The sequence below is a fragment of the Megalops cyprinoides genome, chromosome 19 (genome assembly GCF_013368585.1).
Source record: "Megalops cyprinoides isolate fMegCyp1 chromosome 19, fMegCyp1.pri, whole genome shotgun sequence".
Taxonomy (NCBI): domain Eukaryota; kingdom Metazoa; phylum Chordata; class Actinopteri; order Elopiformes; family Megalopidae; genus Megalops; species Megalops cyprinoides.
In genome coordinates, this window is record NC_050601.1 from 588,940 (window position 1) to 613,939 (window position 25,000).

Below are 25,000 nucleotides of genomic sequence, written 5' to 3' on the forward strand. Positions count from 1 at the left end.
ACACACACACACCCACAGTCACACACACACACACACACACACACCCACAGACACACACACAGACACACACACACACACACACCCACAGACACACACACACCCACACACTCACACACACACCCACAGTCACACCCACAGACACACACACACTCACACACACACCCACAGTCACACCCAGTCACACACACACACACACACCCACAGACACACTCACAGACACACGCACACACTCACATGCACGCAAGCACATGCACACACACACAGACACACCCACACACACACACACACCCACAGTCACACCCACAGACACACACACACACACACACACTCACACACACACAGTCACACTCACAGATACACACACACACACACTCACAGACACACACACACACACACACACACACACACACACACACACACACACACTCACACACACACAGACTCACAGACACACACACACACACACACACACACACACTCACACCCACAGACACACACACACACACACAGACGCACACACACACTCACACCCACACACACACACACACACACACACACACTCACAGACAGACACACACACACACACACACTCACACTCACACCCACAGACGCACACACACACACTCACACTCACACCCACAGACGCACACACACACTCACACCCACAGACACACACACACTCACACTCACACGCTCACACACACACACACACACACTCACAGACACACACACAGACACACGCACACACACACACAGTCGCACACACACAGTCGCACACACACACTCTCACGCTCAGTTTCCCAGGCTCTGTGCGATTTGCCGTTCTCCAGTTCACTTCCTGTGAGCTATAAATAGTGCAGAGAGCTGGAGGAGTTTACTTTACTCTCCCCTGCCTCTTCCCCGGGGAGCACACAGGAACTGTTTCACACTGCAGAGGAAGTGCTTGAGAGTGAGAGGGATTTTAAAACAAGCAAACGCCACAGGGTGGCTCATATCCCGCAGCGGGATCAGTCTCCTGCACTTAAACACTCAGACACCTACTGCCACTTCACAGCTGCGTCTGTCAGCCTGCTGCTCAGGGCTTACCCACAATGCCCCGGGAGAGAGGTCAGCTGGGTTGAATGAATCTTGAAGTAGCTCTCCCTGTCCCTCTGCCCCTCTCTCTCCGCCCTCACTTTCCAGGGTTTGAAGGACACAACTGTGAGATCAACGTTGATGACTGTCCAGGACACAAGTGCATGAACGGCGGCCTGTGTGTGGACGGGGTCAACACCTACAACTGCCAGTGCCCACCTGAGTGGACAGGTACAGTTAGACACTGAACACCGAGTGTGTGTGTGTTTGTTTGTGTGTGCAAGGTGTGTAAGGTGTGTGTGCTTTGCTCTCAGGTCAGTACTGTGCGGAGGATGTGAATGAGTGTCTGATGCAGCCGAACGCCTGTCACAACGGCGGCACCTGCTTTAACACCATTGGCGGGCACACCTGTGTGTGTGTGAACGGCTGGATCGGAGACGACTGCAGCGAAAACATCGACGACTGCGCCACAGCCGTCTGCTTCAACGGCGCCACCTGCCACGACCGCATCGCCTCCTTCTTCTGTGAATGTCCCACGGGCAAGACAGGTGAGCGGCAGCAGCACCTGTGCTCTCTCACTCTTACACACTCTCACTGTTACACACTCTCACTGTAACACACTCTCACTGTAACACACTCTCACTCTTACACACTCTCACTCTTACACACTCTCACTGTTACACACTCTCTCACTCTTACACTCTCACTCTTACACACTCTCACTGTTACACACTCTCACTGTAACACACTCTCACTGTTACACACTCTCACTGTTACACACTCTCTCACTCTTACACTCTCACTCTTACACACTCTCACTGTTACACACTCTCACTGTAACACACTCTCACTGTTACACACTCTCTCACTCTTACACTCTCACTCTTACACACTCTCTCACTCTTACACACTCTCACTGTTACACACTCTCACTGTAACACACTCTCTCACTCTTACACATTCTCACTCTTACACACTCTCACTCTTACACACTCTCTCACTGTTCTGCACATGATCCCTCACACTGCAGCGGTCTGACAGTGTTGTTGTGTGTGTGTGTACAGGCCTGCTGTGCCACCTGGATGACGCCTGTGTTAGTAACCCCTGCAACGAGGGCGCTGTTTGTGACACCAATCCGCTGAACGGGCGGGCCATCTGCACTTGCCCTGCAGGCTTCGTGGGTGGAGCATGCAACCAGGACATGGATGAATGCTCCATAGGTGAGTCTGACTGTGTGTGCGCGTGTGTGTGAGTGTGTGCATGTATGTGAATGTGAGTGTGTGTGCGCGCGTGTGAATGTGAGTGTGTGTGTGCACTTGTGTGTGTGTGCGTGTGTGTGTGTGTGTGCGTGTGTGTGTGTGTGCGCGTGTGTGTGAGTGTGTGCATGTGTGTGAATGTGAGTTTGTGTGCGCGCGTGTGAATGTGAGTGTGTGTGTGTGTGTGCATGTGTGTGAATGTGAGTGTGTGTGCACTTGTGTGTGTGTGCGTGTGCGTGTGTGTGTGTTGACGGTGCTGTCTCCCTGCAGGTGCTAACCCGTGTGAACACTTTGGGAAGTGTGTGAACACAGAGGGCTCGTTCCAGTGCCAGTGTGGGCGGGGCTACACAGGACCCCGCTGTGAGATTGACATTAACGAGTGTGTGTCCATGCCCTGCCTGAATGACGCCACCTGCCTGGACCGCATTGGAGAGTTCACCTGCATCTGCATGCCAGGTGCGTCCTGAGCCCGGCGGGATGGGGGGAGGGGGACGGGGGGGGTCAGACGGGGCCGGGCTGCGTCCTCTCTGAGCCCGGCGGGATGGGGGGAGGGGGACGGGGATGGGAGGACGGGAGGGGGGAGGACAGGGGGAGGAGGACGGGGGGGGTCAGACGGGGCCGGGCTGAGAATACTAATGAGCTGTGAATCGGTGGGAACAAGTCCAACGACAATAGAGCTCTCTCTGTGTTCAGCTGCATAGCACTCAGAGAGAGAGAGAGAGAGAGAGAGAGAGAGAGGGAGAGGGAGAGGGAGAGAGAGAGAGGGAGAGAGGGAGAGAGGGAGAGAGGGAGATTCTGTAGAGCTGCATCTCTGCTAATGCTTTTCTCATGGCTCTACTTCATGTTGGGGAGAGAGGGAGCCCTGCAGCCTCCTATAGCAGCCTGCGAGAGAGTTCTTTCCACAGGAGACACTCTAATCTACCCTGCTGTCCTTCACAATATAATATCAGGAGTGTTCTTTAAAGAGAAGAGCCTCCATTTAAATGCTCCCACCTGTGCTTACCTGTGCTTACCAGGGTACATGGGAACATACTGCGAGGTGGACATAGATGAGTGTGAGAGTAACCCCTGTGTCAACAACGGCATCTGCAAAGACACAGTCAACGGATTCACCTGCACCTGCCCACCAGGTAAGCCTGGCCTCATTCTCCTGCTCCCTGCTGCACCCCGAGTGTGACCCAGACTGGCCCATTCTCCTGCTCCCTGCTGCACCCCGAGTGTGACCCAGACTGGCCCATTCTCACTGCTGCACCCCGAGTGTGACCGAGACTCACACCATTCAGAGCAACTCTGAAATGCATTGTGATCTGCGGTAATAGGGTATCAGTGTGATCCAGAGTGAATCTGGAGTGAGTGTGAACTGTAATAGAGCGTGAGTGTGATGTGGAACTTCACCCCCAGTCTCCCCTCCCAGTCTGAGGGCTAGATAAAGAACTACGCCCCTCGTACAAAAGCCTGTGGAACAGCAGTCCTGCTAATGAGATTCCAGCTCCGCAATTTACATCTGCAGCAGACAGCCCCTCCTCACCCCCCATCCTGCTATTGAGTCTGTGAAGCTGGAGAAAGGAGGGGGGTTACTCCAGAGAGAGAGAGACAATTGCTGCGTCTGCCCTGACTGTTGCAGCCCCCGCCAGACACCGGTCCCCCAGCACCACCAATTATCTGCCTCACATTCCACCACACATTCCAGTTCAGACATTCCGGGACACAGCGCAGATCAGACATTCCGGGACACAGCGCAGATCAGACATTCAGGGACACAGCGCAGTTCAGACATTCCGGGACACAGCGCAGTTCAGACATTCCGGGACACAGCGCAGTTCAGACATTCCGGGACACAGCGCAGTTCAGACATTCCGGGACACAGCGCAGATCAGACATTCCGGGACACAGCGCAGTTCAGACATTCCGGGACACAGCGCAGTTCAGACATTCCGGGACACAGCGCAGTTCAGACATTCCGGGACACAGCGCAGATCAGACATTCAGGGACACAGCGCAGTTCAGACATTCCGGGACACAGCGCAGTTCAGACATTCCGGGACACAGCGCAGTTCAGACATTCCGGGACACAGCGCAGTTCAGACATTCCGGGACACAGCGCAGATCAGACATTCCGGGACACAGCGCAGATCAGACATTCCGGGACACAGCGCAGTTCAGACATTCCGGGACACAGCGCAGATCAGACATTCCGGGACACAGCGCAGATCAGACATTCCGGGACACAGCGCAGATGAGATCTCATCATAGTGGAGTCAGCGGTGTGAGTGAGGAGCAGCAGACTGAGGCATCTGCTGGGGGCCTGACTGTGTACAGCCCTCCACCTCTGTGAAAAGCACATGACCTCTGACCCCTGTGTTTGCCTCTCCCAGGATTTGCGGGCCCCATGTGTCAGATAGACATTGATGAGTGTGCAAGCACACCCTGCCGAAACGGAGCCAAGTGCTTTGACCGGCCCAACGGGTACGAGTGTCGCTGCGCAGAAGGTAAGAGTGTGCATGCATGTGTGTGTCCGCATGCGCACGAGTGTGTGTGTGTGCATGCGTGTATGTGTGTGCCATCAGCGAGACCATCAGCGTTGCTCCCTGCAGCACTGCTAAGCGCATCCACAGCCAGCTACCGCTGCCCCCTGCAGGGCGTATATGTCACTGCCAGACACCTGTTTCTGAGAGCAGAGGGCAGTGGGGGGGGCAGGCTGACGGGACGGGGGTTTCGCATAATCCCCCGTTTCCCCCGTCACATTCCAGGGTCAAAGTGTCACCGCGGTCGGCAGCTGCTGGGCAGGAGGCCGCCGGGGGGGATGTGGGCGGTTGCGTGGGGGGGGGGGGGGGGATCTCTCTGCGTTTAGTAATAATGAGAGCCTGTGAGGAGGGAACCAGAAACACGGTGTCACTGCTACTGTCGACTACAGCAGTGTGATGCACCAATGGACAGACGTGTGTAACCTAAAAATGAGAACAAGACAGTAACATGTTTCAAACGAAGATTTGGGGGGAGAATTTTCAGACAATCCCTACAAAATTACTCAAACCAAGCAAAGCGGTCCCATCCATTACTATAAAGACCACACTCACCACTCCCTCTCTGCATCAGCTGTTCACAGCATCCCCCCCCCCCCCCCCCCCACTCCTCTTCCCCGTTTGTGATGTCCACACGGAGGGCCAGCATCCCTTCCTCGGACTCTAAGCCAAATAAAAGTACCGCTACAACCACATCAAACAGAAGCTGCATACTTTGCCTGGAGGGGAAGTCATGTCTACTGAAGTAATATTAAGTGTGAATTGTTAATATAGAATTCTTTTAACAATATAAATCTTTTTTGTTTTTCCTGTCTCTCTTCTCTTCTCTTTGATTTCATGCCGCTCTGGGCTCAGGGTTCGAGGGCACTCTGTGTGAGAGTAACATTGATAACTGCAAGCCGGACCCATGTCATCATGGCACCTGTGTGGACGGCATTGCCAGCTACAGCTGCACCTGCGACCCGGGTTACACCGGCTACCGCTGCGAGAACCAGCTCAACGAGTGCCACAGCAACCCCTGCCACAACGGGGGCAAGTGTGTCGACCTCGTCAACAAGTACCTCTGCCAGTGCCAGCACGGGACGTCCGGTGAGCCCACCCCTCACCCCAAACCCCAAAATCCCCCTCACTCCTCACCCCTCATCACTCAACCACTGTGCTGTCAGAGTGAGAGATCAGTAAAGACCGACTGCAGTGATACAGAGATCAGTAAAGACTGACCTGTCTTCTCAGGCACCAACTGCGAGATCAACTTTGATGACTGCGCCAGCAACCCCTGTGACTACGGCATCTGCAAGGATGGGATCAACCGCTACGACTGCCTCTGCAAACCAGGGTTCACTGGTAAGACCGCAGGCTGACCGCAGGCTGATTGCAGGCCGACCGCAGGCAGACCGCGACCGCGCTGACCGAGCTTCCTCCCTCCCTCAGGTCCCCTGTGTAACGTGGAGATAGACGAGTGCGCCTCGAACCCGTGCCGTAACGGGGGGACGTGTGTGGATGAGGAGAACGGCTTCCACTGCCAGTGCCCGGAGGGGCTGCGCCACCCTCTGTGCTACTCGGAGCTGGAGCAGTGTAGCAGCAGCCCCTGCCTGCACGGCACCTGCCGTGACAACGCCGCCGGGTACGCAGGGAGTCACACCCTCCCCTACAGCCCAGTCAGCCCTGTAACACCCTCCCCTACAGCCCAGTCAGCCCTGTAACACCCTCCCCTATAGCCCAGTCAGCCCTGTAACACCCTCCCCTACAGCCCAATCAGCCCTGTAACACCCTCCCCTACAGCCCAGTCAGCCCTGTAACACCCTCCCCTACACCAATCAGCCCTGTAACACCCTCCCCTACAGCCCAATCAGCCCTGTAACACCCCCCCCTACAGCCCAGTCAGCCCTGTAACACCCTCCCCTACAGCCCAGTCAGCCCTGTAACACCCTCCCCTACACCAATCAGCCCTGTAACACCCTCCCCTACAGCCCAGTCAGCCCTGTAACACCCTCCCCTACAGCCCAGTCAGCCCTGTAACACCCTCCCCTACACCCCAGTCAGCCCCGTTAACACCCTCCTCTATGCCGCAGTAAGCCCTGAAACGCCGGTGGATGTGTGTGTAATGACGCTGCTCTGTGCTGTGCCCCGCCCGCAGGTACAGGTGTGAGTGTGAACCTGGCTGGACGGGGGTGAACTGTGACGTGGACCGAAATGACTGCCAGTCGGCCCCCTGCCAACATGGGGGCAGCTGCATGGACCAGCTGAACGGGTTCAGCTGCAGGTGCCGAGAGGGCTTCAGAGGTGAGCGGCCCTGCAGCATGTCACAGCCCCCTAACGCCCTCTAGTGATCACAGTGATTTAGCAGTCAGCTTTTAGCTGCTCTCCTGCTCTCCCTCTCGCTTCACCTTTTTCCTCTTTGCGCCCATTTTGGTTACGTTTTTTTTTGGTTTTATTATGCTTTTTCTCCTTTTTCTTTCATATAAATTGACGAAGTAAAGTTGACCTAAAAAGTCTTCCTCTCTCTTTCTCTCTGTTGCTCACAATTTGGTTGCTGCTTTATTGGTATGAAAATTTCAGAATATTACTAAAATGTACACTTACATTTTTATTTACTTTGGAAAGCAATAAAATTGTAAGATAATGTCTCTCTGCGCAGGTGTGGTCTGTCAGGTGAACATTAATGACTGCGCATCGAGCCCGTGTCTGAATCAGGGCACCTGTGTGGACGGGGTGGCCAGCTTCACCTGCCTGTGTGAGCTGCCGTTCAGCGGACCCACCTGCACAGATGTGCTCACACCCTGCTCCCCCAACCCCTGCGACAACCACGGCACCTGCAGCCACACCCCCGACTACCTGGGCTTCCAGTGCAGCTGCCAGCCTGGATGGCAAGGTACCCACCAGCAGCCATGCTACTCACACACTTAGACACACGCTACTCACACACTTACACACACGCTACTCACACACTTACACACACGCTACTCACACACTTACACACACGCTGCTTGAAACTGAGGGGGCAGTTTCACCCGTGAACTAGGTTAATGTTGCTGTCACAGTGGTGTGTCGGTCAGGAAACAGTCAGGTTCCGGGTTCAGAATTTTATTTAGGAATTTTCATGGAGTGTGTGTTTGGTTGTGTGTTGGGTGTGTTTTGTGTGATGTGTGTGTTGGGTGTGCTTCCTAAGGCATAGATGCAGGCAACAACACTACTCCAACACAACACTACACCTGTTGGGGTTCTTACTGGTGACCAAAGGACAGGTCACAGGGCAAATGGTGACCTGGGGGCCATCCTGGGGGGGGGGGGGGGGGGGGGGGGGGGGTCTGTGCCTCGGGTTACCTGCAGGGGTCCTGTTGATAAGGGGAGCAGCAGGACCGGTTTGGGCAGGTTTCAGCTGAGTTGTAAGCAAAGTGTCTGTGAGAGGTGGGGGTGGTGTGCACAAACAAAGACAAAGACATGTGGATCTTTTCTACACAGCTCACACACTGACACACATGCTACTCTCACACACACACACACACATTACTCACACACTTACATACACTATGCTATCCACAGTTACAGTTTCATATGTAATGCAGCTCAAACATCGTCGAGTTATCTGGGGTTTCTGCATCAACTCCTACCCAAACTCGACAAAGGCCTTGCTTGACTACAAACGGCGCATGGATCAACTCTTGAATGATGAAGCTCTTAATCTTCTTTTTGTGTTCTTTTATTAATAACTTCAGCAACAGGGGTAACAGTTGCAGACAGTAATTGTGGTATTGGTAGCTGTGGTAGGTTTAACTTCCAGTTTGTTTAGTTTAGTGTTTGCGGTAGCGTTAGCTTTAGGTTTAGATTTAGATTTAGGTTGATAACCTTAAAAGGAAAAATAAAATCGCAACTCAGATAACACAGACATCAAGCACAAAAAATATCCATGAAATTCTAACTAACAATTATTTTACATTTAAGCAAGATAAACTTACTGCAAATGCAAACAATATTATTCCAATTTAAACACTATTCATATCAGTAACCTGACCTAAACCATTCTCCATACACCGCACATCTCAGGCTACGCTAATACAATGAAAATACAGCTGTGGTGCTTTAACAATGGAACTAGCTAGCATGGCTGATTAGCATGCTACCTCAGTTGTAAAATTCATCATAAACAATGTTTTTAACATGCTACAGTACTTTAACATAGTACTAATAAATATTATCAAGACAATTTACCGTATCAGTAGCGTACTTGCAGCGATGAGTTGACACGTTCCCGTTCCCGTTAAGCGCACAGCCACTTCTTCCGCACGCCAACTGAGCTTCTTTTTCCGCGGTATTTCTCCGGATATTATAAGTTAGCACTTGAGTACTTGATTAGACATCGTACTGCTATCGGCAGTGACCGGACCTGCGATCTGCGCTGAGTTTATAATTTTATAATTAATCCACTGCTGAATCACATGGGAAGTTCGTAGCCTTTTACCAACGTTGCTTTCGTATTCACGGAGAATTGCGAATGAAGCCGAAACGTACGGAAGCGGAGACGGCTAAACCCGGTCAGCGCTAAGGCACAGTGCTCTTGAATTTCGCGTGAACTTACATCCGTCGTTGCTTATTTCTTTTCTTTGTTCTTTATAATTCCTCCACTAATTTTAATCAGCTTTGTTTGCAGATAATTTGTCCATTTAAGTTTCACCTTGACACCTCTCACTTGAGCTCCTGGTTATTGAACCCAAGGAGGTCACACATCTTTTAAATTTAATTACCCTAACAGTGGTACTTAGACGTCTCGTTAGAGCCTCGCTGCTTGCTGCTCTGGAGGGCTGAGGCGCACTTGATGCTGATGAGCTACTGGCTGCTCTCCTCGCTGTGTTCATGAACCCCCACCTCCAACTGGGCCAACCAGAGGCCTGTGAGCCATGCTGGCCCCTGCTCCGCCCTTCTCCTGCACATCCCATTGCTCTTCTGCAGGAAGTAAGACAACTAGACACCTGACGTCCTGATGAAGATCTGTGGCAGGGATCTTGCTAGCGAGTTTCTTGGTAGTCTTGTAGCCCCCTCTGGCCTCACAGCTGGGACTGGGTAGCTTGGAAATGTTCTGGCATTGTTATCTCTCGCGATGTCCTTCTCATCAGCAATGACACTGACCACCCTGGCCAACCTGTACTGACCTCTCAAGGCATTCTGTTCAGCCAGCCAGATTCTGTTCAGCCAGCGGACAGCGTCCCCCACAGCAACATTTCACTCCCTTGTGTGCCCCTTGCTCCTTCCAGATAAATTTGGACCAGCTAACTGGCACCACTTCTTCCAGAACGTATTCACCTCTCCCTCTCCTCGTGGCCGGTATCCACATACACCACTTTGCAAACAGACTTAAACTCTACCCATAAACTATTAAATACCAAACAAAATTCACAGCAACTAATTTCTCACAGCCCTGGAGAGTGAAGTACTTTGTCTCCCCCTGCAGGTCAGCGGTGTAACATCGACATAAACGAGTGCGCAGCCAATCCCTGTAAGAACCGCGCCGCTTGCACCAACACACTGGGCGGCTATGTATGCACCTGTCCTGCTGGCTTCACCGGGGCCAACTGTGAGACTGACATCAACGACTGCAGCCCGAGTGAGTCCCACCCGTCACACACACACACACACACACACACCTGTCACACACACCTGTGTGTCACACCTTCTTCTGTCTGACACTGATGGGAGGTGGCATTGTCATGGATAGGTTCTCGGTAGTTGCTGGATCCCTTGCTGAGCCATGGCACTTGCTGGGGGGTATGTAAGGTGTGGGAGATGCTGTGGGCCACGGGCCGTGTGCTGCATTGAGTTAGGGTGTGTTACGCAGTGTGGTGTGTTGCTCCTGGTGTGTTACGCATGTGTTGTTCTCGGTGTGTGGTGTGTTGTTCTCGGTGTGTGATGTGTTGTTCTCGGTGTGTGATGTGTTGTTCTCGGTGTGTGGTGTGTTGTTCTCGGTGTGTGATGTGTTGTTCTCGGTGTGTGGTGTGTTGTTCTCGGTGTGTGTGGTGTGTTGTTCTCGGTGTGTGTGGTGTGTTGTTCTCGGTGTGTGTGATGTGTTGTTCTCAGTGTGTGTGGTGTGTTGTTCTCGGTGTGTGGTGTGTTGTTCTCGATGTGTGTGGTGTGTTGTTCTCGGTGTGTGATGTGTTGTTCTCGGTGTGTGGTGTGTTGTTCTCGGTGTGTGTGGTGTGTTGTTCTCGGTGTGTGTGGTGTGTTGTTCTCGGTGTGTGTGATGTGTTGTTCTCAGTGTGTGTGGTGTGTTGTTCTCGGTGTGTGGTGTGTTGTTCTCGATGTGTGTGGTGTGTTGTTCTCGGTGTGTTGTTCTCGATGTGTGATGCGCTGTGCCCATGTCTCCTGTAGACCCGTGTCTGAGTGGTGGCTCCTGTACGGATGGGGTGAACTCCTTCCGGTGCAGCTGCCTTCCAGGCTTCACAGGGCCACGCTGCACTGTGGAGGTGAATGAGTGTCAGAGCGCCCCCTGCAGGAACGGAGGCACATGCACAGACTACGTCAACAGCTACACCTGCACCTGCAAGCCTGGCTTTACTGGCATCCACTGTGAGACGAACATCCCAGACTGCACCGAGAGGTGAGAGTGTGTGTGTGTGTGTGTGTGTGTGTGTGTGTGTGTGTGTGTGTGTGTGTGAGTGTGTGTGTGTCAGTGTGGGAGTGTGTGTGTGTGAATGTGTGAGTGTGTGTGTGAGAGTGTGTGAGTGAGTGTGTGTGAGAGCGTGTGTGTGTGTGTGTGAATGTGTGAGAGTGTGTGAGTGTGTGTGAGAGAGTGTGTGAGTGTGTGTGAGAGAGTGTGTGTGTGTGTGTGTGTGTGAAAGTGTGTGTCTCTAACAGTCCTGTCTCTCTCTGTAGCTCCTGCTTTAACGGAGGCACCTGTATTGATAAGATCAATGGTTTCTCCTGCACCTGCCGGCCCGGCTTCAGCGGCTCGCACTGCCAGCACCAGCTCAGCGAGTGTCGCTCGCGGCCCTGCCTGAACGGGGGCGTGTGTGTGGGCGGGGACGCCCCACGCTGCATCTGTCCCAGGGGCTACACCGGCGCCCTGTGCCAGGTAAGCTCTGACGCCTTCGCCACAGAGCTGCAGTAAGCTCTCACTCTGTACAGGTGTGCTAAGGTGTCTTTGTGCAGGTGTAATTAGTCCTTTCTGCCTGCAGGTGGCAGTGGACTGGTGCAGAGTGTCCTCTCCCTGTAAGAACGGGGGGCGTTGTCGTCAGCAGGACGCATCCTTCGTCTGTGATTGTGTGGGTGGCTGGTCGGGCCGCTACTGTGACATTCCAGGGGTGTCCTGCGAGATGGCCGCTGTGCAGAGAGGTACACGCCGCGTGTGTGTGTGTGTGTGCGTGTGTGTGTGTGTGTGTGTGTGTGTGTGTGTGTGTGTGTGTGTGTGTAATTCTTCCCCCGTCTGCTTTCCAAATCTTCCTCTTGTGGGAGCTGATATAACTCTTCCCCTTCTGTGTGCGGCAGTATAACTCTTCCCCTCCTGTGTGCGGCAATATAACTCTTCCCCTCCTGTGTGCGGCAGTATAACTCTTCCCCTCCTGTGTGCGGCAGTATAACTCTTCCCCTCCTGTGTGTGCAGGGCTCAGGATTGACCAGCTGTGTCACCATGGTGGTCACTGTGTGAACACAGGGAACACTCACTACTGCAAGTGTCCCTCAGACTACACTGGCAGCTACTGCGAGAGCCAGGTGGACCACTGCGAGGACAAACCTTGCCTCAACGGTGCCACCTGCAGGGCCTATGTGGGCGGCTACACCTGTGAGGTAAGGTCCCGTAAGCGCAGGGTGGTGGCGCAGTCACAGCGAGGGCACTGCAGGGATCTGCTGACAGATATCTACACCCTGAGGATCACAGTCCACCGCTGCCCTGTCCTGTGTGCACTAACACCATAGATATCTGCAGCACACGCATGCGCCACCATAGATATGTACAGTAACGTAGATATGAAGGGCCGAAGTGTTTGCAGCACTAATGGTATGTTTGTGTCGCAGTGCTTGACGGGGTACCAGGGAGTGAACTGCGAGTCTGAGATAAATGAGTGCCAGTCCCAGCCCTGTCAGAACGGGGGCAGCTGCATCGACCTGGTGGGACACTACGTCTGCTCCTGCCCGCCTGGCACCCTGGGTATGCGCGATGCCCTGCCCGCCGCACACACCCCCGTCTGTAACCCTTTAACCCTGCCTGCAGCGTGTGTGTAACCCGTCTCTCCTTCCCTCACAGGGGTTCTCTGTGAGATCAATGAGGATGACTGCAATCCTCCTGGCAGGCTCCAGGGGGCACCAAAGTGCCTGAACAATGGGACGTGTGTGGACCGCGTGGGGGGGTATCACTGTAACTGCCCCCCGGGCTTCACAGGCGAGCGCTGTGAGGGGGATATCAACGAGTGCCACTCCAACCCCTGCAGCCCAGCCAGCAGCCTGGACTGCATTCAGCTCCCCAACGACTACCAGTGTGTCTGCAAGCCTGGCTTTACAGGTGACACCGCGTGTGTACGTGTGCATGTTTTTAGATTGTGTGTGTGTGTGTGTGTGTTGTACTCAGGCGTGCTTTGCTGCTCTCTTCAGGTCGAAGATGCCAGAGTAGGTCCAGTGTGTGTGAATCTCATCCGTGTCTGAATGGAGGTGTGTGCTCTGTGTCTCCGAGCTCCACACAGGGGTACACCTGCACCTGCCTGCCTGTGAGTATTCACAAACCCCTTCTACTGTCAGAGTATTCACAAACCCCCTCACAACCCCCTTCTACTGTCAGAGTATTCACAAACCCCCTCACAAACCCCCTCTAGTGTCAGAGTATTCACAAACCCCCTCACAAACCCCCTCTAGTGTCAGAGTATTCACAAACCCCCTCACAAACCCCCTCTACTGTCAGAGTATTCACAAACCCCCTCACAAACCGCCTCTAGTGTCAGGGTATTCACAAACCGCCTCTAGTGTCAGAGTATTCACAAACCGCCTCTAGTGTCAGAGTATTCACAAACCGCCTCTAGTGTCAGGGTATTCACAAACCGCCTCTAGTGTCAGGGTATTCACAAACCGCCTCTAGTGTCAGAGTATTCACAAACCCCCTCACAAACCCCCTCTACTGTCAGAGTATTCACAAACCCCCTCACAAACCGCCTCTAGTGTCAGGGTATTCACAAACCGCCTCTAGTGTCAGAGTATTCACAAACCGCCTCTAGTGTCAGGGTATTCACAAACCGCCTCTAGTGTCAGAGTATTCACAAACCGCCTCTAGTGTCAGGGTATTCACAAACCGCCTCTAGTGTCAGAGTATTCACAAACCGCCTCTAGTATCAGAGTATTCACAAACCGCCTCTAGTGTCAGAGTATTCACAAACCGCCTCTAGTGTCAGGGTATTCACAAACCGCCTCTAGTGTCAGAGTATTCACAAACCGCCTCTAGTGTCAGGGTATTCACAAACCGCCTCTAGTGTCAGAGTATTCACAAACCGCCTCTAGTGTCAGGGTATTCACAAACTCTCTGCGCTGCCTGTGTTGGGGGGCCCGTAGCAGCCCCAGCAGAGCGGTTCAGTTTGCTGAGTGTTTCTGCCGCTGGCTCTCCCTCAGGGCTACGCTGGGCCTACCTGTGAGCGGAGCCTGCTGTCCTGCCGGGAGCTTTCCTGCTACAACGGGGGCAGCTGCATGCAGACGGTACGGGGCCCGCGCTGCACCTGCGCCCCAGGCTTCGCCGGGCCCGACTGCCACCACCGCAGCACGGAGGGCTGTGCTGCTCAGCCCTGCCGAAACGGAGGCGTGTGCACCGAGGAGGCCAGCTTCCCCTTCTTCCGCTGCCAGTGTCCGAGCGGCCGGTCCGGCAAGCGCTGCGAGCAGGTGCGCGCCCCCCCACCCCGTCCCACCGAGTCCCCATGCCCGCTCTCAGACTGCCACGGCAAGGCCAACGACGGCGTCTGTGACAAGGAGTGCAACACGTTCCCCTGCGGCTGGGACGGGGGGGACTGCTCGCTGGCTGTGAACCCCTGGGCCCGCTGCAGCAACCCAGACTGCTGGCATCTCTTCAACAACAGCCTGTGTGACGAGGACTGCGACACACCCGACTGTCTCTACGACAACTTCGACTGCAAAAGCCCAGAGAAGACCTGCAAGTGAGCGCCCACTCCCCCTCCACTCCTCCTCCTTTCCTTCTCCACTCCACTTTCTCTCTCTTCCTTTTGCTTTATCTCTCTCTTTCTCTCTTTTCTTTCTTGCATTTTCTCTCACTTTCTCTCTCCTCCCTTTTATCTTTCTTTGGCTTTCTCTCTTCCTATTTCTTTGTCTATTTCTCTTTCTCTTGCTGTCTCTCACTTTCTTTCTATTTTTCTGTGTGGGCGATGCATGGTGTTCTGACGGCCTCTCTCTCTCTCTCTCTCTCTCTCTCTCTCTCCGTAGCCCGATCTATGAGCAGTACTGCATTGACCACTACGCGGACGGCCGCTGTGACCAGGGCTGCAACACGCAGGAGTGTGGCTGGGACGGGCTGGACTGTGCAGGGAAGGTTCCAGAAGAGCTGGCGGAGGGGGTGCTGGTGATCGTGGTGCTGCTGCCGCCGGAGGAGCTGCTGCGCACGGGCTCCGCCTTCCTGCAGAAGCTGAGCGCCATCCTGCGCACCACGCTGCGCTTCCGCCTCGACCGCAACGGCAAGGCCATGATCCTGCCCTACACCCGGCGGGAGGCCCGGGGGCGCCGCGAGCTCCACCCCCAGCAGGAGGTCATCGGGTGAGTGCGGCGACCGCGCGGGGTCAGGGGTCGCGCCGCCCGCACTGCCGCGACCGCGCTGCCGCGACCGCGCTGTCCGCTCACGCTGACCCCGCCCCTCTCCCGCAGGTCCATCGTCTACCTGGAGATCGACAACAGGCTGTGCTCGCAGGACTCCGGAGACTGCTTCCCCACCGCCGACAGCGCCGCAGACTACCTGGGCGCCCTGTCCGCCACCGAGATCCTGCGCTTCCCCTACCCCATCAAGCAAGTCCGCAGTGAGTGCCGCAGCTGCCCGCGGCTGCCTCACCTTCATCTTCACCTGGAGTCGTGTAATCAGAGGCACCTGTGTGATTGATGAGTGCGGAGTGCTGTATGTGAGTGACGGTGTGATCTCCGCGTGCAGGTGAGAAGATCCCCCCTCTGGAGCCCATCCCGGACTGGGGCAAGCTGCTGCTGGTGGGCGTGGCTGCGCTGCTGCTGCTGGTCATCCTGGGGGCGGGGATGCTGATCGCCAGGCGCAAACGCGAGCACAGCACCCTGTGGTTCCCCGAGGGCTTCTCCCTCAAGAAGGAGACCAGCAGCAACAAGAACCGCAGGGAGCCTGTGGGCCAGGATGCACTGGGCATGAAGTGAGTAACACACACACACTCTCACACACACTCACACACTCTCTCTCACTCACACACACGCTCATCATGGTTACTCCTCTCTCTTCAGACACATGCCAAAGACCGTGGAGGAGTCTCTGCTGGGAGAACACAGTGAGCAGTGGCTGGACGCAGACTGCCCCGAGGCCAAGAGGCTGAAGGTGAGTCACAGAGGTCCTGCACCTCCACTGTGCCAGCCGTACACTTTACACACACCTTTACACTGCGCAGGCCGTACACTTTACATACACCTTTACCCGTGTGTGTGTGTGTGTGTGTGCGGGAGCAGGTGGAGGAGCCGAGTATGCTGTCGGACAGCGAGGATGCGGTGGACAGCAGACAGTGGACTCAGCACCACCTGGCGGCCGCAGATATCCGCGTGCCCCCCTCCATGGCCCTCACCCCCCCCCAGGGAGAGTTCGACAGTGACTGCATGGACGTGAACGTGCGCGGGCCAGGTGGGTGGAGCCTGCAGGGTGAAACAGTGAACAGCGGATAGATGGAGTTTGAGTTACGGTGTAACAGTGGATGGGTGATGTTTGCCCTGACAGACGGCTTCACTCCCCTGATGCTGGCCTCCTTCTGTGGGGGCGGCCTGGAGCCCGACCTGCCTGAGGACGAGGATGCCGAGGAGTCGTCCGCCAACATCATCTCTGACCTCATCTACCAGGGGGCGTCGCTGTCCGCCCAGACCGACCGCACGGGTGAGACCCCTCTGCACCTCGCCGCCCGGTACGCCCGAGCTGACGCCGCCAAGAGGCTGCTGGACGCCGGGGCAGATGCCAACGCCCAGGACAACACCGGCCGCACACCCCTGCACGCTGCCGTGGCAGCCGACGCCCAGGGAGTCTTCCAGGTACATATACACACACACACTCTCTCACACACACACACTCACACACACACACTCACACGCGCACACACACTCACACACACACACACACACACACACACACGCACACACACTCCACACACACACACACACTCACACGCGCACACACACTCACACACACACACACACACACACACACGCACACACACTCCACACACACACACACACTCACACGCGCACACACACTCACACACACACACACACACACACACACACACGCACACACACTCACACACACACACACACTCACACGCACACACACTCCACACACTCACACGCGCACACACACACACTCACACACACACACTCACACACACACACTCACACGCGCACACACACTCACACACACACACACACACACACACACACACACACGCACACACACTCACACACACACACACACTCACACGCACACACACTCCACACACACACACGCACACACACACAGATGGAGATTGTGAAAGAGCTGTGGTGTGGTGCTCACTCCCCCTGCAGATCCTCATTCGCACTCGTGCCACTGATCTGGACTCTCGCATGTACGACGGCTCCACGGCGCTCATCCTGGCTGCTCGCCTGGCGGTGGAGGGCATGGTGGAGGAGCTGATCACCTGCCACGCTGACGTCAATGCTGTGGACGAGCTCGGTCAGTGCCTGTCTATCAGCCAGCGACACTGTGACATTGTGTGATACTGTTATGGTATTTGGTGAGAGTGTGTGTATGTGTCTGTGAGTGAGAGTGTGAGTGTGTGAGCGTGTGTGTGTGTGAGTGTGTGAGAGAAAGAGAGAGAGAGTGTGTGTGTGTGTGTGAGCGTGTGAGCGTGTGTGTGTGTGTGTGTGTGTGTGTGCGCATATGGTCACGTTACGGTGTATGTGCTGTTTTGCAGGTAAGTCTGCCCTGCACTGGGCAGCAGCGGTCAACAATGTGGAAGCCACAGTTGCTCTGCTGAAGAACGGAGCCAACAAAGACATGCAAGATCTGAAGGTAAGCCCTCCCATCCCTCTCTTCTCTCTCCCTCTCTCCACTCTCCCCCATCCCTCTCTCCCTCTCTCCTCCATCCTTCTCTCCTCTCTCCCCTCATCCCTCTATCCTCCCAGCAAAGATTACTCTGCCATTTCATAGCAATGGTAGACCCCTCCTTCAGTGACAATGCTCTCACAAGGCCTCCTGCTCTCTCTCTCTCTCTCTCTCTCTCTCTCTCTTCTCTCTGTCAGGAGGAGACTCCCTTGTTCCTGGCTGCTCGGGAGGGCAGCTGTGAGGCGGTGAAGGTTCTGCTGAGTCACTTTGCGAATCGTGAGATCACAGACCACATGGATCGGCTGCCGCGAGACATCGCCCAGGAGCGCATGCACCACGACATCGTGCAGCTGCTGGACGAGTACAACACCGTGCGTAGCCCCCAGCACCACGCCCTGTCCCCGCTCATCTGCCCCCCTGGCGTCTTCATGCCCGGCCTCAAGCAGACCCCCCAGGGCAAGAAGAGCCGCCGCCCAGGCACTAAGGGGGGCGTGGCCGGCCCACACGCCGCTGGCCTAAAGGAGGCCGCCAAATCCCGCAGCAAGAAGCTGACGCTGGACATGCAGAGCTCACTGCTGGAGAGCTCGGTCACGCTGTCCCCTGTCGACTCGCTGGACTCGCCCCGCGGCGGCGCCAGCAACGCCGGCTACGTCACCAACCCCGCGTCTCCGGCAGCCATGCCCTCCCCTGGCCTCTTCCACCCCTCGCTGTCCGTGCCTGGCACTCCCATGGTGCACGGCAGGATGGAGGGCGTCGGTCCCTTCGCCGTGTCTCTCGCCCAGCTGGGTGACCTGGCCGAGGCCGGGCTCCCCATTGGCCAGCCCATGCAGGGCCACGCCCCCATGTCGGCGGGGGCGGGTGTGGCCCCAGGGCCGCCCGGGTACGTGCTGAACACGCTGAACCTGGGCATGGTGAACCCGGTCAGCGTGCCCTTCGACTGGCACGCCCACATGCCGCCCTCATCCCAGTGCAGTCAGCAGGTCGTCGGCCTGGTGCACCCCATCAGCAGCCAGGCCAGCCTGCACCCCCAGAGCCCCGCCCTCCAGCAGCAGCACAGCCTGCTCCAGCAGCAGCTGTTCCACAGCTCCCAGCAGCCCCTGCTGCAGCCCACCCCTGTCTCTGCCCCCCAGTCCCTCAGCCCCACCCACCTGCCCACCATCCCCGAGCAGCAGCAGCAGCAGCTCCATGGCCACGCCCTGCCCTCTCAGCAGAGCATGCCCCCAATGGGCTGCTCCACTCCTCCCACCCCCCAGCAGACACAGCCTCCCCCCGCCTTCTTCAAACAGCAGCAGCCCCCCCAGCCAGCCCAGGCGCAAGCCCCACCCCCCCAGCCCCTGCAGGCCCCGCCCCCACAGGCCGCCAGCAGCAGCGCAGGGCTGGAGGATTACCCCACCCCTCCCTCTCAGCACAGCTACAGCTCCACCTTGGATGCCACGCCCAAGCATTACATACACCTGCCCAGCGAGCACCCCTACCTGACCCCCTCCCCCGAGTCCCCTGAGCCCTGGTCCAGCCCCTCCCCCCACTGCGTGTCCGACTGGTCAGACTCCACCCCCAGTCCCGCGATCGCCGGCCCCACCCAAACCCAGATCCCCCACACCCAGGAGTCCAAGGGGAAGATGCAGGTATTTGCGTGAAGAGCCCACACACCTGCAGAGCAGAAGGAACGGAGAGTTAGCCTGGCGTTTCTACCCTTCCTGCCTTTGCTCTGAGTTTCACTGAGTGCTTGTTTTCTGTGCAAGGGACCAGTAAGGTAAAACAGTAAAGGGAAATGTTTGTTGTCTTAAAAAGAAGACAAATTAATGAAGTAAGACATTTACTGTCGGCAATGGACTTTTTTTGTAACAAAGACGAAAAAGGAAGTCTTTAATTTCAGAGACTGGGGATGCTGTCCTGACACTCACCACATTTCAGAAGCAGAAGCAGGCCCTGTTTTTCTTTCTATTTATTTTATTCTCTGGGTGGCTTTCAGGTGTCTCCTCCCTCTCTGTCTCCACCTCACCCAATCACATCACTGTGCACACTGCATACTTGCCTCTGATTGGCTCAGACCCATTACATGGTCTCCCTGAGCCAATCGGAGGCCAGTGTCTGTTGTATGGTAAAGACCCTGCCTTGCAGCCAGTCGAAATTGATTCTCTGATTGGTCCAGATTACTGTGGAAGCCCTGATGTTAGTTCTACCTCTGAATGTCTGTGGCTCAGAATATGACAGGCAGTGTGAGACATTTTGCCTTCTTGGACTGATTTTATGTATACAGGCCAGAGAAAATAAGGAATACAAAAGGTTGTGATATAGAGAACCTGTGAAAGTGTCCAACGGTGCTGCAGTTTTGTAATGACTTAATGATTTTTTAAAGTGATTTGACACATTCCACACAGGTGTGCTGTAAAGGGCATTTCCTAAGCACTTCCAGGGGCGTGCAGTAGAGGGCACCAGTGAGCTGCCATTCCAACACTGCTAACACAGAGCAGCCATTACCAGGTGGCATACCATCTCTACCACAGGATTGGCCAGTATAGCTCAACTAAACCACCTCTGCTTGAAATGTGCAAATCAGATTTACCTTTAGCCCGGAGGCTGTTAGAAGGGTCTGCTCTTTGAGGTGCACTCGCGGGACAGCCCAGGGGGTCTCCCTTGCCCTCCAAGCCCCACGGCTGGAGAGCCTCTGTCCCACTGGAGAATTATGGGGGGAATTACAATATACATTTTGGCATGACATTTTGCCAGGTCACTTCCCTGTTACACTTTTGTATGTTTTGTTTGAAGCTGAAACCATGGTTACATAAAGAATGTCACTATGGTGGACTAAGCTATGTTGATTGGCTGCTGCTTACTGTCACTTATGAGTGACACCTGTCACTCACACACAGACACACACACACACACACACACACACACACACACACACACACACACACACACACACAGACACAGACACACACACACACACACGCATACATAGACTCTCACACACTCACAACAGAACACACACACACACACTCTCTCTGCCTGATTACCTCACACACACTGTCTTTCAGTTACACACTCCCTGTGTGTAGTTTTGTAGTTCAGACTGAATCCGGAGCTTGGTTCCATTCATATCTGAGGCCCTGGTCCTGTTCAGGTCGGAGGCCCTGGTCCTGTTCAGGTCGGAGGCCCTGGTCCTGTTCAGGTCGGAGGCCCGGATGCTGTTCGGGTCGGAGGCCCTGGTCCTGTTCAGGTCGGAGGCCCGGATGCTGTTCGGGTCAGAGGCCTGGGTGCTGTTGCGGGGGGGTTTGGTGGTGTTGCGGGGGGATTGGTGGTGTGGGGTGGCTCTGGCCCTGTCACTCTTCATGGAGGTGTTATTATGGCATGTAGCGCATGTGTCTGCATCTGTAGCCACTCCCACACTGCCTGCCGGGGGCGTGCCCGTGCTGATGTCAGAGGGTGTGGGTGGAGCAAACACTACTATGTAGTGCCATCTTATTTATGACATCATTCACGCGCGTCTCTCCCTGGCAACCGACTGCAAGGCATCGAGGCAGGGCGCGGCAGTAGTCAGGTGGCAGAACTGAGCTCCAGGGCGAGCTGTAAGACTGATGTAGGCGCCTCACATATTGGAAACAAATGTGTGGAAAGAAAAAACAGAAAATATAACCCCAGTTTCCACGTCGTAGTTCTCCCGCAATGTTCCACTGCCAGATGGAGCCAACCATCACACCTGCAGACACAGTCCTGCAGACTCTCCCACACTCTAAACTCACACACAATCTCTGTCTTCCACTCCCTCACACACACAAACCTGTACATTTCAACATTTTCAACTTCTGCTTGTAAATATGTTCGTTTGAAGTAGATGTACTAGCTACCGAAGTCTTATGTTTCTAAAATGATTATTTACTAAAAATTAAAAAGGAAAAAAAGAAAATATGTACTTCCTGTTAGCAATATCGTGACGTTGAGGATGTGACTGATATTTTATTGGTCTTGTATCATTAGAAACAACTATAGATTATTTTTTTTATCATCATTATTAATTCTTATACTTGTTTAAAAGTAGTTTGAAAATCATTGTACAGAAATACGGCTCCACGATGTTTGTATGCAACAGACAAGTTGGAAAATAAGTTACTTCTAATAAAAAATGTAGGTGACTACATTCTTTGTCTTTTTGTGAATCATTTATTGAGTGTTGTGAGACAAATGTTTGGATGTTACACGCTACGGGGCATTTCCCTGTATAACACACTCCGTACAGGCCGTTTCCCTGTGAAATACACTCTGTACAGTCCGTTTCCCTGTGTAACACACTCTATACCGGCCATTTCCCCGTGAAACACACTCTGTACAGACCATTTCCTGTATATAATGCACTCTGTACGGGCCGTTTCCCGTATATAACACACTCTGTACAGGCCGTTTCCCCTGTGTAACACACTCTATCATGGCCATTTTCCCTGTATAACACACTCCGTACAGGCCGTTTCCCTGTGAAACACACTGTACCGGCCATTTCCCCATGAAACGCACTCCGTACAGGCCGATTCCCTGTGAAACGCACTCTGTACAGTCCGTTTCCCTGTGTAACACACTCTATACCGGCCATTTCCCCTGTGTAACACACTCTGTACGGGCCGTTTCCCGTATATAACACACTCTGTACAGGCCGTTTCCCCTGTGTAACACACTCTGTACAGGCCGTTTCCCCTATGTAACACACTCTATAATGGCCATTTTCCCTGTATAACACACTCTGTACAGGCCATTTCCTGTATATAACGCACTCTGTACAGGCCGTTTCCCCTGTGTAACACACTCTGTACAGGCCATTTCCCCTATGTAACACACTCTATAATGGCCATTTTCCCTGTATAACACACTTTACAGGCTGTTGCCCTGTGTACTGTAGTGCATATGTTGGTGTAATACCTTTGATGTGCATGGCTGGGTCTTGTTTATCAGACAGGTGTGTCGGTTTCCTGCCACAGAGTAAAAGCCTGTGTCAAACCAGACACAAATGCAATACAACACAGCACAACACAATACAATACAATACAGTACAATACAAACTCCAACAGAGAAAGTACACTGCACTGAGGTCACTGTGTCCGTTATTTCCAGTGTTATTGAGGGGGACTGTAGACTGCACTGGGGTCAGTGTGTCCGTTATTTCCAATGTTATTGAGGGGGACTGTAGACTGCACTGGGGTCAGTGTAGCTGATGCTACGGTGAAGTGCTGACGCTGAAATGCTGCTGCCGCTGAAATGCCCTTTTTAGGGCATAAAACAGTGGGGTTGTGCATATGACAGACCATTTTCTCACGAGGAGATCTTCCCACAGCCCCACTGCAACGCTGCCAGGCTTACAGCCATTCACCCTGCCTGATCACAGAGGATGAAGGTGAGTTTGCAGCTCAGGAAATAAACTGCCTTTAGGATATTTCCAGTGCACATTACACACACTTAAGTGTTCAGTGGAGTTGGTGGTTCTGATGGCTGTTTTACAGTTGTCTCCTGTCCTGGTGTTTCAGTGTTTGTGTGATTCTGCATTTGAGCGTTTCTGCGTTCGGGTGTTTCAGCGTTCGGGTGTTTCAGCGTTCGGGTGTTTTAGTGTTCGGGTGTTTCAGTGTTTGGGTGTTTCAGCGTTTGGGTGTTTCAGCGTTCGGGTGTTTCAGTGTTCGGGTGTTTTAGTGTTCGGGTGTTTCAGCGTTCGGGTGTTTCACCGTTCGGGTGTTACAGTGTTCGGGTGTTTTAGTGTTTGGGTGTTTCAGCGTTCGGCTGTTTCAGCGTTCGGGTGTTTCAGCGTTCGGGTGTTTTAGTGCTTGGGTGATTCAGTGTTTGGGTGATTCAGGGTTTGACGGCTCTTTCAGGCTCCTCTGATGGCCATGCTCCTGGCCGTGCTCCTGGCCCTGCCGGCGGTGCTGAACCCCCTGCCCTCGGTCCCACTGGACTGTGCAGACGTGTACAGCAGCGGTGTGGGCCGGAGCGGCGTGTACACCATCTACCCCGCGGGACCTACCTCCCCCGTCCAGGTCTTCTGTGACATGGGCTGTGAGGAAGACTCTGATGGAGGAAGATGGACAGTGAGTGACAGATGAGAGTCAATCAGATTGCAGATCTATGATGCATACTGTTACAATGGGAATCCTCTCTCAACATCTACAAAAACACAATTAAAAATGCAATAAAATGTAAAAATTCAACACACTGTGTATCTAATTAATCATCTATTTGCTGTTAGTTTCTGGTGAGTGTCCTTCAGGTTATAAGCGTCTAACTGGATTTGCATTTTTTCATTGTTTTTTCTGTCTGTTTTCCAGGTGATCCAGAGAAGAATGGATGGATCAGTGAACTTCTACAGGGGGTGGGACCAGTACCAGCGCGGCTTTGGCCCAGCGTCTGGGGAGTACTGGCTAGGTAGAGGCTTTTTATTCCCACAATGCATTGGCCACATCAGGCAGATAGTGCCTGGGGAAAAAACACTGAGCGACTCAATCCTTTTCTGTGATGGATGTATATCAGTATCTGCTCTGATTCCTGTTCTTCAGAATTTGCTCTGATTCCTGTCTTCTGATATCAGGACTGGAGACCATCCACCTCCTCACTCGGCAGAAGAGTTATGAGTTGAGGGTGGACATGCAGGACTTTGAAGGGGGCAAAGTTCACGCTCAGTACTCCTCCTTCTCTATCCAGTCCGAGTCAGAGGGGTACAAGCTGCTGGTGACTGGGTTCACAGATGGAGGAGCAGGTAAGTCACAGATGACTGTTGCTCCCTCTCCTTTCCTGCCTCAGACAGTGCTATGACCCACACCTATTTATACATTAGGCTCCTGTCATTCTCTTTGACACAAAAATGGTGATTTTCTGACTTTTCTTAATGTAATATTTTTTCCACAATTCCTAGC

The 25,000-nt window shown here is 54.0% G+C and overlaps 2 protein-coding genes across 2 annotated transcripts in view; both read left to right on the plus strand.

The window, feature by feature from the left end:
• The window catches only part of notch3 (notch receptor 3), a 40,231-nt gene extending 19,212 nt beyond the window's left edge, over window positions 1–21,019 (plus strand). The window contains exons 5-33 of the mRNA XM_036552238.1: window positions 1,183–1,305; window positions 1,389–1,622; window positions 2,139–2,294; window positions 2,601–2,786; window positions 3,347–3,460; window positions 4,706–4,819; window positions 5,708–5,941; window positions 6,086–6,196; window positions 6,284–6,476; window positions 6,990–7,135; window positions 7,491–7,724; window positions 10,299–10,451; window positions 11,213–11,441; window positions 11,717–11,915; window positions 12,019–12,175; window positions 12,444–12,628; window positions 12,857–12,989; window positions 13,086–13,340; window positions 13,430–13,542; window positions 14,432–14,967; window positions 15,251–15,577; window positions 15,686–15,834; window positions 15,963–16,188; window positions 16,277–16,367; window positions 16,496–16,664; window positions 16,758–17,062; window positions 17,594–17,741; window positions 17,983–18,080; window positions 18,311–21,019. Coding sequence (XP_036408131.1) covers window positions 1,183–1,305; window positions 1,389–1,622; window positions 2,139–2,294; window positions 2,601–2,786; window positions 3,347–3,460; window positions 4,706–4,819; window positions 5,708–5,941; window positions 6,086–6,196; window positions 6,284–6,476; window positions 6,990–7,135; window positions 7,491–7,724; window positions 10,299–10,451; window positions 11,213–11,441; window positions 11,717–11,915; window positions 12,019–12,175; window positions 12,444–12,628; window positions 12,857–12,989; window positions 13,086–13,340; window positions 13,430–13,542; window positions 14,432–14,967; window positions 15,251–15,577; window positions 15,686–15,834; window positions 15,963–16,188; window positions 16,277–16,367; window positions 16,496–16,664; window positions 16,758–17,062; window positions 17,594–17,741; window positions 17,983–18,080; window positions 18,311–19,750 — 6,758 coding nt within the window. The 3' untranslated portion in view covers window positions 19,751–21,019. The remainder of the gene's footprint in view (window positions 1–1,182; window positions 1,306–1,388; window positions 1,623–2,138; window positions 2,295–2,600; window positions 2,787–3,346; window positions 3,461–4,705; window positions 4,820–5,707; window positions 5,942–6,085; window positions 6,197–6,283; window positions 6,477–6,989; window positions 7,136–7,490; window positions 7,725–10,298; window positions 10,452–11,212; window positions 11,442–11,716; window positions 11,916–12,018; window positions 12,176–12,443; window positions 12,629–12,856; window positions 12,990–13,085; window positions 13,341–13,429; window positions 13,543–14,431; window positions 14,968–15,250; window positions 15,578–15,685; window positions 15,835–15,962; window positions 16,189–16,276; window positions 16,368–16,495; window positions 16,665–16,757; window positions 17,063–17,593; window positions 17,742–17,982; window positions 18,081–18,310) is intronic.
• A 2,213-nt stretch (window positions 21,020–23,232) lies between these two features.
• LOC118794427 (microfibril-associated glycoprotein 4-like) overlaps window positions 23,233–25,000 on the plus strand; it is a 2,396-nt gene continuing 628 nt past the window's right edge. Inside the window, exons 1-4 of the mRNA XM_036552677.1 lie at window positions 23,233–23,496; window positions 23,966–24,178; window positions 24,416–24,512; window positions 24,676–24,843. Coding sequence (XP_036408570.1) covers window positions 23,491–23,496; window positions 23,966–24,178; window positions 24,416–24,512; window positions 24,676–24,843 — 484 coding nt within the window. The 5' untranslated portion in view covers window positions 23,233–23,490. The remainder of the gene's footprint in view (window positions 23,497–23,965; window positions 24,179–24,415; window positions 24,513–24,675; window positions 24,844–25,000) is intronic.